General features: G+C 45.7%; 1 protein-coding gene across 1 annotated transcript; it reads left to right on the top strand.

Annotated features, from left to right (window-relative positions):
- The first annotated feature begins 1,027 nt into the window (after nucleotides 1–1,027).
- Nucleotides 1,028–17,820, top strand: LOC135271237 (apolipoprotein L6-like). The gene is given in 6 exon segments (XM_064367945.1): nucleotides 1,028–1,088; nucleotides 2,543–2,662; nucleotides 9,556–9,664; nucleotides 13,960–14,068; nucleotides 16,524–16,839; nucleotides 16,842–17,820. Coding segments are annotated over 6 exon segments (1,377 nt in total). The 5' UTR covers nucleotides 1,028–1,046; the 3' UTR covers nucleotides 17,523–17,820.
- The last annotated feature ends 989 nt before the right edge of the window (nucleotides 17,821–18,809 follow it).

Here is an 18,809-nt window from a genome sequence, read left to right as displayed (position 1 = left end):
GCCTGAGCCCAGGGTGGGTTGGTTGTGACTGCAGCACAGAAAACCTGCAGCTCCTCGAGAGAGGCGCCACGGCAAACCGGAACCCGGCGTCTAGGAGCCAGTCATGCCTGCTGGGAGGGCCACAAAGGACCCTCTGGGTGGGTCAGCGGAACTCCAGAGGGCCAGCACAAGTCCCCAGCCCCAGATGCCATCTAGAAGGCAAGCAATGTTTTTTCTTTTTGAGACAGGGTCTTGCTCTGTCACCCAGGCTGGAGTGCAGTGGTGTGATCTTGCCTCACCTCAGCATCAATGGGAGGCAACTTTTAAGAAAACATAAATAGCCCTGATAGAAAATTCAAACTTGAATTTCCTGAACATTCACCCCCAAATGACAGACTTTACCCAAGAGTGTGTTTTTTCGTTTTGTTTGTTTTTGTTTTGAGACGGAGTCTCCTTCTGTCACCCAGGCTGGAGGGCAGTGGCACAATCTTGGCTCACTGCCACCTCTGCCTCCCGGGTTCAAACGATTCTCCTGCCTCAGCCTCCCGAGTAGCTGGGACTACAGGTGCCCACCACTACACTCTGCTAATTTTTGTAATTTTAGTAGAGATGGGGTTTCACTGTGTTGGTCAGGCTGGTCTCGAACTCCTGATCTCGGCCTCCCAAAGTGCTGGGATTACAGGCATGAGCCACCGTGCCCAGCCCAAGAATGTGTGTTAAATCACAAGAGACTGAGGGACCTGCAGGCAAATTTGTTTCTTTCCAGCAGGTCTTGGGTCCCTTGAGGGAACGGAAGTGGGCTCTAGGAAGTGCAGCGACTCCCCACTTTTGTTCCTCTGAGCTATAGCGTGGGTGTTTTCTGCCCCTCTATATAAGCAGTACTTCCTGCATTTGGCTACAGAATATTTTTCTCACACGGCATCCCCTGGGGTGAATGTTTCACAAGAACCCTGGTGATAAACACTCCCCCTCATCCAATGGCTGGGCTGGTCCCTGAGACTCCCAGGAAAGAGCAGTGACCACAACAACTGGGTCAGTTGCCAGGGAAAACAGCAGGCAGGCCTGGGATGGCTCAGCGGCCCCAGCCAGGCAGCCAAGTCCTCCTCAAGGTCAGTATCTGTTTAGAGAGCTCCCCAAGTGTGGGAGGCCAGGAGCAGGGGTGGGTGGTGGAGTCTGGGATACCAGGGTTGGAAAGGCCTCTACAAGCCCCAACGCAGCAGCCCTTAGCCCCTCATTCTTGCTCGTGGGGTCCAGTGACAGGAGGTGGCCTCTGTCGCCACAAAACCAGGGCTGGCTAGGTGAGCCATACCTTCTCCAAAGCAACAGCTCCCTGTGTGGCCTCAGGTAGGGGTGGTGACTCGGGACTTCCGGGCATATCAATATAAGCAAACCACGTGGCTTCTGATCACAGTTTGACACAAATGCTAGAAAGACACACAGATCTCAGCCTGTAACTACACTGTGGGCTCATTCGTACAAACACAGAACCTAGGACTGGTTCTTAGCTGTGTAATCACAAACAAGCCACAACTTCTAGAAGCCTCGGCTTCCTCTTCATTAGAATGGGAGACGGAATAGCACAATCCTGTATCTCTGATCCTTGGGGCAGATGCATGTCAGAGTTGCTGATTTGGGGGATTTTTAGAAAGGTAATGGGTAATGATGGGTAAATTAAGCAGGAGACATAAAAACCATACGTGAATTCATGCCAGATCAGGTCAGGTTTTGCCACTAAATGAATGAATTAGTTTTTTTTAAAGTTTCCATTTTCAGGCCTGGTGCGGTGGCTCACGTCTGTAATCCCAGCACTTTGGAAGGCCGAGGTGTGTAGATCACTTGAGGTCAGGAGTTCGAGGTCAGCCTGGCCAACATGGTAAAATCCCATCTCTACTAAAAACACAAAAATCAGCTGGGCGTCGTGGTGGGCACCTGTAATCTCAGCTGCTAGGGAGGCTGAGACAGGGGAATAGCTTGGACCCAGGAGGTGGAGGTTGCAGTGAGCTGAGATTGTGCCATTGCACTCCGGCCTGGGCAACGGAGCAAGACTTCACTTTGAAAAAATAAATACATAAAAAGAAAATAAAGTTTCCATTTTCAGAGGATTTTGCATTTCAGAGTTATTAGCCCTTTAATGCCGTGCACCTCATGGGGCTGCCATCTCCGTCGGCGTCAGGTAAGATGCCATGGAGAAAAGTGGTTTCAGAACCATCAGTGACGATAGCTCCGGCACCCCATCACTCGCTCATGGGCTCCTGACGGTAGCGCTAATCCACAGGAGCTATTTTCATACCCCGTATAGGTCCGCCCTGTGACACAGCCAGGACAGAGACGAGAGACTCAGGCCTTCTGACTTTGATTCTGCTCTTTCACCTCGTTGTGCATCTAATTAGAGAAACACACAAAAAGGAAACTGAAAGTGCCGAGCTGTTTTTCAAAAGCCAGGATTTCCTGGAAGAGCCCCGGAGCTTTGCTTTTTCTTTCCTGCACCACTTAACCCGAAAGCAGTTTTGCAATCAATTCCTGTTCAAAAGCCACCCTATTCTTCCTCTCTGTCTTTCTGCAGCCCATTCGCTCACAGCCCCCTGCCGGACCAGGGGACCTTGGAGAGGCAAGGACAGAGTTTCGGGATCTTCCCCTCCCTCGGGACCCGAGGCCACCAACGGGAGAGCTCCGTGGAGAGAAGGTGAGACAGCAGACGACGGGGGAGGAGGAGGCTGCTGCTTCGGTCCCCGAAGGGCAAAGTCTCCAAGGAGTTGGCTCTAGGCTCAGGAAAAAGAATTGCTGTCAGGGCAGCTGGGGGTTCAAATTCCAGCCAGAACTTGGGGAGAGTCCGAGGGTCAACTTCTGTGTTAAACCCGGTCAGTTTCTCTCCCTTACAGCCATTTGGGAGTTAAATCAAAACCTGATAAAGCATGTGATGTGAATAAAAAAGCTGCATTTGCCCCTCCACTGCTGGGGATCCGAGGGCTTAGGCAGAGGTCACCTGGCCCTTAGATAGCAGGTGACTACATCGGCCACAGGGGTTTCCCTAGAAATTCAGTATAAGAGTGGTTTAGGGGTGTCGTCTCACAAGAAAAAAGGTGCCGTGTAAGTTGTATAGAAACTGTAAAGCAAACCTACAATGTTTTCTAGATTGTAGGTTTATGGGAAGTCGTTTAGGGAAGAGAGTGAGGGAGTTTGTGATACATATTAGGGAGATTAAGCCAGGCGCAGTGGCTCATGCCTGTAATCCCAGCACTTTGGGAGGCCAAGGCAAGTGGATTGCTTGAGCCCAAGAGTTTGAGACCAGCATGGGCAACATAGTGAGACTCTTTCTCTATAAAAAATAAAATATTAGCTGAGTGTGGCAGTGCATACCGGTAGTTCCAGCTACTCGGCAGGCTGCAGGCGGAGGATCACTTGAGCCCGGGAAGTCAAGGTTGCAGTGAGCAGTGATCACACCACTGCACTCCAGCCCGGGCAACAGTGTGAGACTCTGTCTCAAAAAAGAAAAAAAAAAAAAAAGGATTAGGGAGATTATCTTGCAGCTGTGTTTTCAAAGTAAGCAGACTTTTCTTACTTAGAAGTTGGTTTTGTGGGGGAAGGCAGGTAAGGAAAGCTTGTCATCAATATCCTGTAAGCTTTCAAATGAAATTAATGTCTCAAATCCTCTCCCAATTACAACGCTCATCTCACAGCCACCGAGAGCAGGCCAGAGGGGAGAAGATGGGACCTGCTCAGACAAGTTTCCTGCTGTCACCTTTGCCCTTCATCCCATAGGACTAATGTGAAAAAATGGGGAGGTATCGGGGGATGCTGGTAAAAAAATGGGGTTCCAGATCACGCTCACCCCAGCACCCTTGACATGTTGGACCGGGTGACCCTTGGTTATGGGGGCTGTTCTGTGCACTGTAGGGTGCTTGGCGGCATCTCTGACCTCTGCCCGCTACATAGCAAAAGCAGTACCTCCTCCCATTGAGGGTAGGGGTTTTGAGACCATCAAAAATGTCTCCACATATCAGCAACGCTCTTGGGGAGCAAACGCGCCATGATGGGAACCAACGTCTCCAGACTCAGAGTGGCTGGAGTCACCTGGGCTCTCCCGCTTACTGTGACACTGGCTTCCCTATGTCTCAGTTTGCATATCTGTAAAATGGGCATAATCTTAGCATCAGTCTCACAGGGTCACTGTGTAAAGCAGGTAGATGTATGTCTGGCGAAAGTAACCCATTAAAGGTACCAAGCCCCCAGACCAAACCTAGCCTCACATTCCAGAGAGCGGAGAACGTTTTTGTCTTTGATGCATTCCTTCTTCCTCGTAGCCTACCCCGAAGAAATAACCGAACACGTAGACACACATCTACATAAGGACTTTAACCAAAAATTATGAATCCAAAATTTTAAAATAACTGAAAACAGCCCAAAGGTTCAACAGTGAGACAATTACTAAATGTGTAACGATACATTCATATGATGAAATGCGACACGGCCTCTGTATATCGCCTGGGGAACTACTATTATACAATGTTAAGTGACAAGAATTCACGCTGTTCGCGGCCAGCGGTCGGTGGCGGCCGCTACGGTGCTGACAAGATGGCGGCTGGCAGAGCTGTCGCTGCGGCGCCCGAATGCCGGCTTCTCTCCTACGCGCTACACAAGTGGAGCTCCTTTTCCTCCACCTACCTTCCCGAGAACATTTTAGTGGATAAACCAAATGACCAGTCTTCAAGATGGTCTTCAGAAAGCAACTATCCTCCCCAGTACTTGATTCTAAAACTGGAAAGGCCTGCTATAGTTCAGAATATCACATTTGGAAAATATGAGAAAACTCATGTTTGCAATTTGAAAAAATTTAAAGTCTTTGGTGGAATGAATGAAGAAAATATGACAGAGCTGTTGTCCAGTGGCTTAAAGAATGATTATAACAAAGAAACATTCACCTTGAAGCATAAAATTGATGAACAGATGTTTCCTTGTCGATTCATTAAAATAGTTCCACTCTTGTCCTGGGGACCCAGCTTTAACTTTAGCATCTGGTATGTTGAACTTAGTGGCATTGATGATCCTGATGTAGTACAACCCTGTCTCAACTGGTATAGCAAGTAGTACCGTGAACAGGAAGCTATTCGCCTTTGCCTAAAACACTTTAGACAACACAACTATACAGAAGCTTTTGAGTCACTACAAAAGAAAACCAAGATTGCCCTGGAACATCCCATGTTAACAGATATTCATGACAAGCTGGTATTGAAGGGTGATTTTGATGCTTGCGAAGAGTTGATTGAAAAAGCTGTAAATGGTATGAAACTTAGATTGGTTATTAGGTTAATTTCAAGTACATACAGGAAACTGTTTATCAAAAAGAATATAGGTTTATGCCAGTTATTACTCTAATTTTTTTTTTTTTTTACTCAAAGATTGTTAGCTCTTTGGATTAGGGACTTCTTTCATGTAAGATAGATCCATGATGTAATGAGACTAAAAAAATGAAATGTAGTTGAACTCACATATAAATTTAAGTTGTCATCTTGGGAAACCATGCACTTACAAATGATAACATTAACTAGCATTAAATCATATTAGAAATACTATTTTGATATTGATATCCAGTATTCATTAACAGTGTAACTTTGAGAAGGGGGGCTAGATAATTAAAAATGTTATAACTAAACAATTATATATAATGAACAAAGAGATTTGTATTGAAAATAACTTCCTTGTGGTGTAAATGCCATATAATTGCCAATTTTCTTGTGTGGCCTGTAATCTGGAAATGTGAATATTTGAACATGTATATTAATCTCCTAGGGTAGTAGCTTTGGAGGGTAACATTTGAATATTTAAGGTCTGGTGTGTTTTATTATTTAAAATAAAAAGGGTCTCTGTTGCTTATAGTATGACTTTTTTTTTTTTTAATCTTCACAGTAACTTTCATAGTGACAAAGAACAGAATAGCTGTACAATATAAAACTTGAGGAATTGAATTTGGTGCATCCTTTATAGAAAGAAATAAGAAATAATAGATTTTTCAGTGGTTTGCTTTCATTATTTTCATTTTATCACTGTTATCATCATCTATTATTAGGTACTCATATTTATCAGATATTGGGTAACTTAAAAAAAAAACCAGACCCGTACTGCCTTCTTTGAGTTAAAGTTAACTTAAAATGAATTGCTTTGAGCTCCACTTTTTAAAATATGACAAATCTGCTTCTAAGCCTTGTACATTGTTAGTGCTTACTTGATTGATGATGATACTTGCAAATAAATGATTGGTATGTTTGAAAGAAAAAAAAAAAAAAGAATTCACACAAACTACATGAACAGCATGCATCTAAATTTTTTTGTTTGTAAAATAAAGTGTCACTAGTTATTTCTGTGTGGTGAGCGTACAGGTGGATTTTATAATTTATTTATAAATTTTCTACCGTAAACTTGTATTTATTTAAACAATTAGAAAACGAAAAGCTATAAGAATTTGTGTCCCAGGCTGGGTGTGGTGGCTCATGCCTATAATCCCAGCACTTTGGGAGGCCAAGGCGGGTGGATCACCTGAGGTCAGGAGTTCGAGACCAGCCTGGCCAACATGGTGAAACCCCATCTCTACTAAAAATACAAAAATTAGCTGGGTGTGTTAGCATGTGCCTGTAATCCCAGGTACTTGGGAGGCTGAGGCAGGAGAATTGCTTGCATGCAGGAGGCAGAGGTTGCAGTGAGCTGAGATTTCACCATTGCACTTCAGCCTGGGAAACAAGAGTGAAACTCCATCTCAAAAAATAATTTAAAAAAAAGAATTGTGTCCCTTCAGAGTATGTAAGGGAGGATTTTTTTCTAACCTTTTACAAGTGGAAAGGGAGGCCTGGTGTGGTAGCTCATGCCTATAATCCCAGCACTTTGGGATTGGCAGGTGGATCACCTGAGGTCAGGAGTTCGAGACTAGCCTGGCCAACATGGTGAAATCCCGTCTCTACTAATAATACAAGAAAATTAACTGGGCATGGTGGCACACACCTGTAATCTCAGCTATTCAGGAGGCTGAGGCAGGAGAATTGCTTGAACACGGGAGGCAGAGGTTGCATGAGCCGAGATCGTGCCATTGCACTCCAGCCTGGGCAACAAGAGCAAAACTCTGTCAAAAAACAAAACAAAACAAAACAAAGAGTAGAAGGGGAGAGGATGAGGGAAGGGAGGATAAGCTGAGGGAGAAGCCATATCTAGGAAATAGCATTTCTGCCGTAAGTGCTGGGCCAAGTACCAAATGTAGGGAACAGATGCAAAGGAATACATTGGCTTCCCCAGGGCTGCAGTCAGAAAGCACCACACACCAGGTGGCCTCAAACAGCAAACCACAGACATTTAGCGTCTCACGGTTCTGGAGGCTGGAAGTCAGAAATCACAGTGGCAGCAGGGCACGCTTCCGCTGCAGGCTCAGGGAGGCCCCCTGTGCCTTTCGCAGCCTCCGGTGGCTTCTGACAATACAACTCTCATCTCTGCCTCTGCGCACAGCCTCCTTTGCTGTCTCTGTCACCTCCTCTTCTTATAAAGACACCAGTGATTGGATTTCGGGTCCACCCTAAATCCAAGATAATTTCATCCAGAGATCCTTCACTAATTTTAACTACAAAGACCCTATTTCCAAAAAATGTCATGTTCTAAGGTTCTAAGTAGACAGGAATTTGGCGGGGCGGGGTGGGGGGCACACTATTCGACCCACCTCACAGGAAATCTGGTTTTTTTTTAATCATTTAACGTATCATAGATAGCCACATGGCAAAAAATATTGATACAAAAAGTATGAAGGGGCACAGAGAAAAGCAAGCTTCCACCGATTCCTGACCCTTACACTCGCCAGCGATCGCTGCCAGTAGATTTTTTTTTTCTGTGGAAGGGGACAAGCTCTCACTATGTTACCCAACTTTTTTTGTATTTTTAGTAGAGACGGGGTTTCACCACATTGGCCAGGCTGGTCTCCAACTTCTGAGCTCAAGTGATCCTCCTGCCTCAGGCTCCCGAGTAGCTGGGATTACAGATGCAAACCACCGCGTTTGGCTACTTTCCTCCCACCTCAGCCTCTCAAAGTACTGGGATTAAAGGCATAAACTAGAAGGGCATGGTGGCTCATGCCTGTAATCCTAACACTTTGGGAGGCCGAGGTGGGCAGATCACTTGAGGTCAGGAGTTCGAAACCAGCCTGGCCAACATGGTGAAACCCTGTCTCTACTAAAAATACAAAAAAATTAGCCATGTGTGGTGGCAGGTGCCTGTAATCCCAGCTACCAGGGAGGCTGAGGCAGGAGAATTGCTTGAACTCGGGAGGCAGGGGTTACAGTGAGCTGAGATAGTACCACTGCACTCCAGCCTGGGCGATAGAGCAAGACTCTGTCTCAATAAAAAAATAAAAGGCATAAAGCACCGCACCTGGCCTAGGTGCTTGCCTATACAGTCACATATATCTTTTATGTGTACAAATGGACCCAGCCTTTTAATTTGCCAATGCATATGGGAGAACCTTCCATGTCTGTTCATGTGGATTTGCCTCCTTTGGTTTAATGGCTGCATAAGATATCAGTGTTTGGTAAACCATAGTTTATTTAATCAGTCCACTTTAAGTGGAAATCTAGGTGGTTTTCAGTTTTTTTGTTTTTTTACTATTAATAATATTGCAGTACTTATTTTTTGTATTTGCGTGCCCCCTTTTTTTTTTTGAGATGGAGTCTCCCTCTGTTGCCCAAGCTGGAGTGCAGTGGCACAATCTTGGCTCACTGCCATCTCTGCCTCCTGGGTTCAAGCAATTCTCCTGCCTCAGCCTCCTGAGTAGCTGGGACTACAAGCGTGTGCCGCCATGCCTAGCTAATTTTTTTTGTATTTTTAGTAGAGATGGGGTTTCACCATGTTGGCCAGGATGGTCTTGATCTCCTGACCTCGTGATCCACCCGCCTTGGCCTCCCAAAGTACTGGGATTACAGGCGTGAGCCACCATGCCTAGCCTGCCTGCCACTTTTTAAAAAAGTTTCTATTTTAAAATAAGTATAGATTTACATGCAGTTATAATAAATAATACAGAGAGATCCCATAGACCTATTATTGAGTTTTCCACAATATTCTCACATGTAGACGTGTGTGACTACCACCAATCAAGACACAGAACAGTTCCGTCACACAGGTCCCTCTGACGGCCACAGCCACTTCCCCTGCCTCTACGATTTTGCCCAATCTTTTAGTTCCACCTTTTTTTGAGTCACTGTTTCAGATGTATCTCTAAGCAACAGCCAATGCACTTGGAGTTTGCTTTCTGAGCCAATGTGAGGGTCCTTTCCTTGTAAGACCGTATTTTTATCCTATCTATCATTATGAAAAATGCAGAAACTAGCTGCTCCTGAACATTTATTGAGCTAGGCATTTTACTAGCTATTTTACTTATCTATAGGTTACTTCTCATTATCTCAAACTATTTCTCTTATCTGAGAAGGGAAACGTACAATGGTGTCTTAAACGTCTTGAAATCCCATAACAGGTAAGTGATAGAAAGGGGCTTTGGATTGACTTTCCCATACTATCTCCATACTCATGAGGCGGCCTGTTTTCTCCTCTGGAAAGGTGGTACAGCGTCTCTTCCCAGCCAGAACACCTGCCATTCTGAATATGACAAGGATCAGAGACGTGCCTTTGAACACCACAAAAGCAGAGACATCTCCACCAGACCAAGGTATGTTTTCTTCCATTCCAGCCATTGTCACTGGCAGTTAAGCAGAATCTTTGTAAGAGAAAGATGGAAAGCAAGATTCAGAATGTTGAAAAATACAAGGAGACACAAAGACTGTCAATCACATTCAAATGTTTCACCTTGGATTCCAAAATGCCATTCTCTGTTAGTTCTCTGGGCACTTCCCCAGCTGCTCCTGTGTTCCGTCTCTTGTTCGTCCTCCTCTCTTTGCTCAGCTCCCGCTGTTGGAGTGCTCAGGGCCCAGTCCTTGGTCTGCCCTTTGTCTCTGCTATTATTACTCTTTCCCTGGGCTTCTCATCCAAGTCATGACTTCAACTACTTTCTGCACCGACAGCTCCCAAGTTTGATCTCCAGCCAGAAAAAGACTCAATGTCATATCACTGGGCAGGCAAGGGATGCCTAACAGGTTTCTCGAACTTAACCCCCTCCCTGCTGAACTCTGTCACACCCCATGACAAACACACATCCTGCCAAAAAAACCTTCAACCCTTCCCACCGCAGTAAATGGGATCTTCATTGTAACAGTTGTTTAAGGCCCCAAACATGATGTCGTCCTTGAATCTGCTCTCTCGCCTCTCACGTGTGCTGGTAAAACTTGTGGATTCTTGCAACTCTAGCTGCTGTCCTCACCCCTACCAACCTGGTCCAAGCTGTCATCACCTCTCGCTCCAGCTACTGTAATAGCTTCCCAACTGGTCTCCCTGCTTCCTATCTTGAGATTCGTGAAATAATAAAAGTAATAAATAATACAAATTATATATATATTTAAAACTGTATATATATATAAACTGGTCCCTGGCCCCAGTTCCTGATAGAGCTCCTAAAATCCTTGTAGATAGAGGGACTGGGGGACTCTTTTATTCTATCTTAGTCTGTTTTGTGCTGTTATAACAGAATGCCACAAACTGGGGAATTTATAAATAAAAGATATTCGGCCAGGCGCGGTGGCTCACGCCTATAATCCCAGCACTTTGGGAGGCCGAGACAGGTGGATCACGAGGTCAAGAGATCGAGACCATCCTGGTCAATATGGTGCAACCCTGTCTCTACTAAAAATACAAAAATTAGCTGGGCATGGTGGCACGCGCCTGTAGTCCCAGCTACTCGGGAGACGGAGGCAGGAGAATTGCTTGAACCCAGGAGGCGGAGGTTGCGGTGAGCCGAGATCGTGCCATTGCACTGCAGCCTGGGGAACAAGAGCGAAACTCCATCTCAAAAAAAAAAAAAAAAAGATATTTATTTCGCACAGTTCTGGAGGCTAGAAAGTTCGATATCATGGTGCCAGCATCTGGCAAGGGCCTTCTTGCTGCGTCATCCCATGGCAGAAGGCAGAAGGGCAAGAAAGTGTGTGAGAGAGGTGAAGAGAAGAGACTGAACTCTACTGTTACTCACAATACTCACACCAATTTACGTCTTCTGGTCACCAAAACATGCGAGTCTTTTCCCCCACACCAACCAGTTCTCCACTTCTTGATAAGAACAAACTTGGTGTCCTACAGTTTAACTCAATTCTGACACTATCTCCTTAGAGATACCATTTAGATCCCACAGGTAAAGGGCTCAGTCCCATAAGACTGCCTCTACTTCAGACACCAATTATAAGTGGTGGGTCCCCAGATTACCCACAACTCTTGTTCAACTCGGTGATAAATGGAAGATTCCCACGAACCCCTTGTCAGTTTCAGCAATTTACTAGAACAGCTTGCAAAACTCAGGGAAACATTTATTTGCAATGACCAGTTTATTATAAATGATACAACCCAAGAACGGCCAGATGGAATTGACCCACAGGACAAGATATGGGGGAAGGGGCAGGGAGCTTCCATGCCCTCTCTGGGCACACCACCCTCCAGGTACCTCCATGTGTTCATCAGCCCGGAAGCTCTCTGAACCCTGTGCTTTCGGGTTTCTATGGAGGCTTCATTACACAGGCATGACTGATTAAAGTTAACTATGGGCCATTGGTGGTTAACTCAATCTCCAGTCTCTCTCCTCTCCTGGAACTCAAGGGGTAGAGCTGAAGGTTCCAACCCTCAAATCACATGGTTGGTTCCCCAGACAACCAGTCCCCTGATCTTTGGAGGCTTTCTGAAGTCACCTCATTAACATAAGCTCGGGTGTGGCTAAAATGATTAACAACAGATGTTCTTTTCACTTTTATTGCTCTCATCACTCAGGAAATTCCAAGGTTTTCAGGAGCCCTGTGCCAGAAATGCGGATGAGAACCACACACACACACAACACACACACACACGTGCACACACACACGCATATATAATTATACTCGTAAATCACAGTATCACACATATTACGTTCTTGGAAATATAATTTGTACAAAGGGGCCTTGTAAATTACTGTTTTGTATGGTGAAAATGATCCTTTAATCATGATAGTCCATGTGTTCATAACTACTGAGAGAAAACAGAATACACTACCCCCAGATATGCCTTTTTGGCATGGGGATTCTTGAGGTGAAGGCAATTAAGAAGAAACAGATGCAGGAAGTCTCTCTGTCCTCTCTCTATTTGCCTAAAGGCAGGATCTAAATTTACAAAGGTCTTTCTGTTTAGGAGAATAAAGGTTAACCACTGAGAACAACTTTAGACCCTTATGGGCCAGAGGAAGCTGCACAACAAACTTTACTGACTAGTCTCTTTTTCTTTTATTATTATTCTTTAAGTTCTAGGGTACACGTGCAGATCAGTGTGGAAGACAGTGTGGCGATTCCTCAAGGATCTAGAAATAGAAATACCATTTGACCCAGCAATCCCATTACTGGGCGTATACCCAAAGGATTTTAAATCATTGTATTACAAAGACACATGCACATGTATGTTCACTGAGGCACTGTTTACAATAGCAAAGACTTGGAACCAACCCAAATGCCCATCAATGATAGACTGGAAAGAAACCTGACTAGTCTCTATCATTCATTTCCCATTTATTCGTCTACCCACAGTTTGGTGGCCCTCAAGATCTTTTTTCTTCATCTTGTCACTTCTCTAAAATTGCATTGTTCTTTGTTGAAGGTGGCTCTACAGGCAGGGGGTTCTAAGCCACTTCTTTGAGAATTACTTATTTTCTAGGTGTTTCCCACATACACCTGAGAGGTACATATTAATCAACTTCTGTTTTTCTCTTATTAATATGTCTTGGGTTACAGAAGCCCTAGCTGAGAACTTAGAAGGGTAGAGGGATAATTATTTTTTCCTCTCTTACAATATCCATCCAAGAAATCACTCACCCAGGTCAAGATAGAGAACAGGAGATTTCTTTGTTCTTCTTCCTCCCAGTCGATAATCATCCCACCCAAGGGAAACCATGATTCTGATTTCTATAACCAATTCATTTGCGTATTATTGAACTTTATATAAATGGAACCATTTGTTTGATTTCTTTTACTCAATAATAATGTCTGCGAAATTATTCCACGTTGTTTGGGTATCAGTCATTTTAAAAATTGTTATTGCTATATAGTATTTAACTATATAACTATGCTATAATTTGTTTATTTATTCTTCTGTTGATTGATGTATTTGGGTTGTTACCAGCCCTTGGCTACGCATGGGAGGAAAAGTAATTTTTTTCTCAACCCTCATAAGTTCTTAGCTGGAACAGACTCCAGTAACCCAAGACAGATTAAAAGAGAAAACCAAGCAGATGTTTATTAACATGTCTATTTCATATGTACATGGGAGAGGTCCAGGGATTAAATAATGCCCAGAGGGGTAGCTTTGAATTCCAGCTTCAAAACACCTTCAACAATAAAGAGTAAATTTTTAGAGAAGTAGCAAGACAATGGAAAAGGATTTCGAGTCTCCAGGGCCAACAACTTGTGGGAAGGCAAATCAATGTCATCTTTGGCGATGACGCTATCCTTCCTGGTAGTGAGGAGATGAGGGACACTTTTACCTTTGTAAATTTATGTCCTGCTTTTATGCAAATAGGGAGAGGGTGGGGAACTTTTCTTGGACACACTTATTCTCGATTGCCTTTGGCTCAAAGTAATCCTTATGCCAAAGTGACATATTTTGGGGTGTGTACGCTGCTACCCTCCAATATAGATGTCAAAATGTATTGAACTGAGTATTTCCCTGCATGCATTTATTATATGTAAGCTACACCTCAACATACAATTTTAAAATAATCATTTGCAAATATTTAGCGTGCTATGTGGTTGTTATTTTGATGCCGCATAATCCAAAGTCCCTCCACACCTGAATTTCACAAGGTTTCATCGTATGTGCAGTAACGTTGTTTTCCGCATTCCTGTCCAGAAAATCATTTGACTCCTGAGGACACGGATTTGGCGCCACAGAGGCTGCTGGACAACCAGGCAGAGAAAGAATGCGAGCAAGAAGGCGAGGCTGGTGTTGGTTTGCAAAGGTAACCCAAAGAGCGTGGTCCCCAGGGAGAGGGCTGGTTCTGTTGAAACGCTGCCGGCATCCTCACAGCAAGGAATACACGTGCTCTGATAGCATTAGCTGCAAAGTGGGCCTTATCTTCCCACTGGTCTCCATTATGCTTATGAAAATATGTTCCCCTAGGGAAAAATACTTGACCGAGCTAGAGTAAATATTTTTGAGAGCAAGTCAACATGGAGTCAGGTGCACGGCGTTGAGCAGTAGGACTCCAAAGACAGAAATTGCTCCACTCTGGGGCCTCATCTCTGTAAATCTCTTGGAGGCAGGAACTCCATTTATTCAGCTCATACACCACCAAGGGAGGAAGTCCTTTGGTGTTAACAGGTTAATGAATTTAAGCCCAATTATCTGTAAGTCAGCAGAAGTGGCCCCGCCAGCCACCTGCAGAACGTGTGCAAGTAACAAATATTTGCTGAGTGAATTCGGGGAACTCTATGTGTAGTATCTCATGGAACTGGACTGAATGTTATCCAGTGCCGGTAGGCATCACCAGAGGATACAGGATGTACTGGGGCAGAGATGGCCACATGTGAAATGCTTGGTTTAATTAAGAAACACACAAAGTCAAGCTTCTGTTAGTTATCAACCAGGCCAAAACCCAAACTTTACAGTTAATACACAGTGGTGTTGTTGATCTTGGCAGCTGCATATCTATTGGCTGTTTCCTTTTGTCCAGCACTCCTTGAGGAAACAGAGAGATAAGGGGGGCTAAACTATGGCATCTTTTAAGTCTAGGGTTCTTCGTCAGGGCCACTCCCCTTGCCTTCATCCCACCCCTTCCCCACTGCAAGCCTTGGTGACCTTCCGCTCTGTTAACTGATTCACATCTGTGGATTAATGGATAACTGGGCCCAAATTTACTAATTCATCAACACTTAAAACATATTCTCAATGGTATATTTTGTTTCTAATCTTTCCCATTGAGGACTTGTGTGTGTGGGTGTGGAGACAGAGATTTAAAAGATAAATACATTTATGGACAGACATATACGTCAACAAGGAAGCCTTGACATCAACTGACAGGTGAAAGGAAGGGCAGAAAGCGCCGAGTTTAGGTCTCAGAGCCCACGCAAAGCTTCATCTTTACCTTGCATGTTCCTTTGGGAGCGTCCTCTTTTCTCCCTGGGCTTGAGGACCCCACTGAACCGTAAAGGAGACGGCCCAGATCCTCTCCGGGGCTCCCTCCAGTTCTGATGTTCTCCTTTGGGCCAGGGCGTCTGTGATCACCAGGCCCCCTGGGCTCGCCCTGAAGGAAATGCACAAGTGGTACCTTGCATGAGAAAATGCCCCAAGTGATAGGCTTTGCTCTCACCCTGATGCAGCTCTCCCTTGAAGGTCAAAGCCAACTGGGCTGGCAAAGGTCCCTTCCTACTTCGTCCTGTGAAATGTTGGAGGAAGAGGGGCCTGGGTCTCTTTGTCCCAAACTTCTTCCATGAAGGACCAACCCCATCTGCTTGAAGGGTCAAGTAAAGCTGACCAAGAGCAATGAGAGCATTCAGGATATGAATAATAATCTATCTCAACTCTCAACGTGCAGCTTCTGATGGAAGCAAAGGTACACCCCATAGTAGCCAAATTCAAGGTCATCAGAGTGGAGGATGCATGACGCAATGAGGCCCCCTCCAGTCTCCTGCTCACTTCTACACATCTGGGACTCTCATCCCCTGCCCACCACCTTGTCTTCTCTTTCTCCTACTTTCCCGGGTTTCTCCGGCCATTGTTCCCAAGTTTCTTTTTCTTTCTTTCTTTCTTTTTTTTTTTTTGAGACAGAGTCTCGTTCCGTCGCCAGGCGCCAGGCTGGAGTGCAGTGGCGCGATCTCAGCTCACTGCAACCTCCGCCTCCCGAGTTCAAGCAATTCTCTTGCCTCAGCCTCCCAAGTAGCTGGGACAACAGGCGCACGCCACCACGCCCGGCTAATTTTTGTATTTTTAGTAGAGACGGGGTTTCATCATGTTGACCAGGATGGTCTCGATCTCTTGACCTCGTGATCCGCCCGCCTCACCCTCCCAAAGTGCTGGGATTACAGGCGTGAGCCACCGCACCTGTTCCCAAGTTTCTTATCTTGAGTAGGGTTTTAACATTTCCTTACGGCCCTCCTCTGCGGCAGTGCCCTGCTTTCTGTGAACCAGGCTGAAAACATGCCTCAGGACTAATCTGCCTTCCCCATTCCTTGGCCAAGGCTGGGGTGACTCACATTTGTCCCTCCACGTGCCCCTCTTGTGTGTTTTTTTCCTCCATGGAACCAGTAGCTTTCAGCAAAGGCTGAACTCCTCTACAATGCTCTGAGACTTTTCAGGGGATTTTGGAGGGAGGTACAGGGAGGATTCAAAGTCGAGAGTGGCGAGAATATCCAAGAGCCACATGGATTTTCCCAGCTTGGAAACTGAAGCAAAATCTTTATTTCACTTTTCCTCAGGGACGAGGATGATGCTTTTCTGTATGAAGATGTGGAGCTGCAAGATGGAGATCTGTCCCCCAAAGAAAAAATATTTTTGAGAGAATTTCCCAGAATGAGAGAAGATCTAAAAGGTAACATTGACAAGCTCCATGCCCTCGCAGAGGATATTGACAAAACCCACAAGAAATTCACCAAGACTAAGTTGGTGGCCGGCTCCACTGCTGTCGTCTCTGGGGTGGTGAGCCTCCTGGGTTTAGCCCTTGCCCCAGCAACAGGAGGAGGAAGCCTGCTACTCTCCGCCGCTGGTCAAAGCGGCATCCTCACAGCAAGGAATACACAGCAGCTACGGTCACCAGCACTGTGAGCGGTATGCTGGAGCGCTCCCAAAATAAAAAAGCCCAAGCTCAGGCTGAAGACATACTGCCCACCCATGACCAGGAGGACAGGGAAGCTGAGGAAGAGAAAGCAGACTATGTCAGGGTCGCTATGCTAATAATAGAGATTATCCGTAATGTTAACAACAACATGAAAGCCACACAAAACGTCCGTGCATTTCAGAAAGTCAGAGCCAACCCACGCTTGGCCAATGCCTCCAAGCATCTTCTGACCACTGGCAAAGTCTCCTCCCAGAGCACCGCACAGGCACAAAAGGCCTTTGCAGGGACAACACTGGCAATGACCAAAAATGCTCGCATGCTGGGAGTTACGATGGCCGCCTTCTCCCTTGGCCATGACTTGGCCGCTCTCTCAAAAGAATGGAAGCACCTGAAGGAAGGAGCAAGGACAAGGTTCGCGGAGGAGTTGAGCGCCAAGGCCTCGGAGCTGGAGAGGAACCTCACAGAACTCACCGAGCTCTACCAGAGCTTGCAGCAGAAAGTGAGGTCAAGGGCCAGAGGGGTGGGGAAGGCTTTAATGGGGACCTGTGAAACCAAGGCTTACTGGAAGGGGTTAAGGGAGCGTGTGTGGATATGTGCGTGTCTGTGTGTGTGTGTCTGTGTGTCTGTCATGTTTACATGAATGCTCCTCAGGACATGGGTATACAATGGCCTTGGAGGTCCAAACAGTATCAAGTACATCTTGGAGATGAGGTGCCTGTCCTGGACACACGTGGGCCTGCCTTCTGTTTCTCCCTCAACACTTCTTAAGGCCCATGTGCTGGGCAAAGGGTCTTTCCGGTTTGTTTGTTTGTTTGCTTTGAGACAGGGTCTCTGTCACCCAGGCTGGAGTGCAGTGGCGTAATCTCAGCTCACTGCAACCTCTGCCTCCTGAATGCAAGCAGTTCTCCTGCCTCAGCCTCCCAAGTAGCAGGGATTACAGGCACACACCACCATGCCCTGCTTTTTTTTTTTTTTTTTTTTTTTTTCATTTTTAGTAGAGACAGGGTTTCACCATGTTGGCCCAGTTGGTCTTGAATTCCTGAACTTAAGTGATCCACCGACCTTGGCCTCCCAAAGTGCTGGGATTACAGGCGTGAGCCACTGTCCCCAGCCGAGTCTTCCCAGTTTTAACAAAGAGGACACTGAACCACAGGGGCAGTTAGGAACTAAATTGTCTTCTCCTTATAATTCATATGTTGAAGTTCTAAACCAAAATGTGCCTGCATTTAGAGATGGAGCCTTTGGGAGGTAATTAGGGTTGAATGAGGCCATCAGGGTGAGGTCCTAATGCGATGGAATTGACCTCCTTATAAGAGGAGGAGGAAACACAAGAGGGCCTCTCCACCCCTGCTGACAGCCGCGCTGAAGAAAGGCTATCTGAGGGCACAGCAAGAAGGCGGCCATCTGCAAGGCAGAAGAGAGCCCTCACCAGGAAGTAAATGAGTCAGCTGTGCAATCTGGGGCTTCCAGCCTCTAGAACTGTGAAACAATACATTTCGTGGTGTAAGCAACCCAACAGTAGTTTGTTACTATTTTGTGATAGCCACCAAAGATGACTAAGCCAGGGAGGTTATGTCACTTGCCAAGTGTCTTAGTCTGTTTGTGCTGCTATAACAATACCTTAAACTGGGTAATTCACAAACAACAGAGATGTACTGCTCACAGTTCTGGAGGCTGGGAAGTCCAAGATCAAGGCACCAGCAGATTCCTATCTGGTGAAGGCTCACTCTCTGCTTCACAGATGGCACCGTCTGGCTGCGTCCTCACATGGCAGAAAGGGCAAACAAGTCCCCTTGGGCCTCTTTTATAAAGGCACTAATTCTATGGCCTAAAGGCAGAGTCCTCATGACTCTATCACCTACCAAAAGGCTCTTCTTCTTTATACTGTTGGAGGGGTAGAAGGAACTTCCTTTCTAGACCTTGAAGG

The sequence above is a fragment of the Aotus nancymaae genome, unplaced genomic scaffold (genome assembly GCF_030222135.1).
Source record: "Aotus nancymaae isolate 86718 unplaced genomic scaffold, 86718_ANA_hifiasm-v0.15.2.pri h1tg000076l, whole genome shotgun sequence".
NCBI classification, from domain to species: domain Eukaryota; kingdom Metazoa; phylum Chordata; class Mammalia; order Primates; family Aotidae; genus Aotus; species Aotus nancymaae.
Note: the sequence above shows the minus strand (reverse complement) of the source record. Positions and strands in the feature narration are given on the sequence as shown.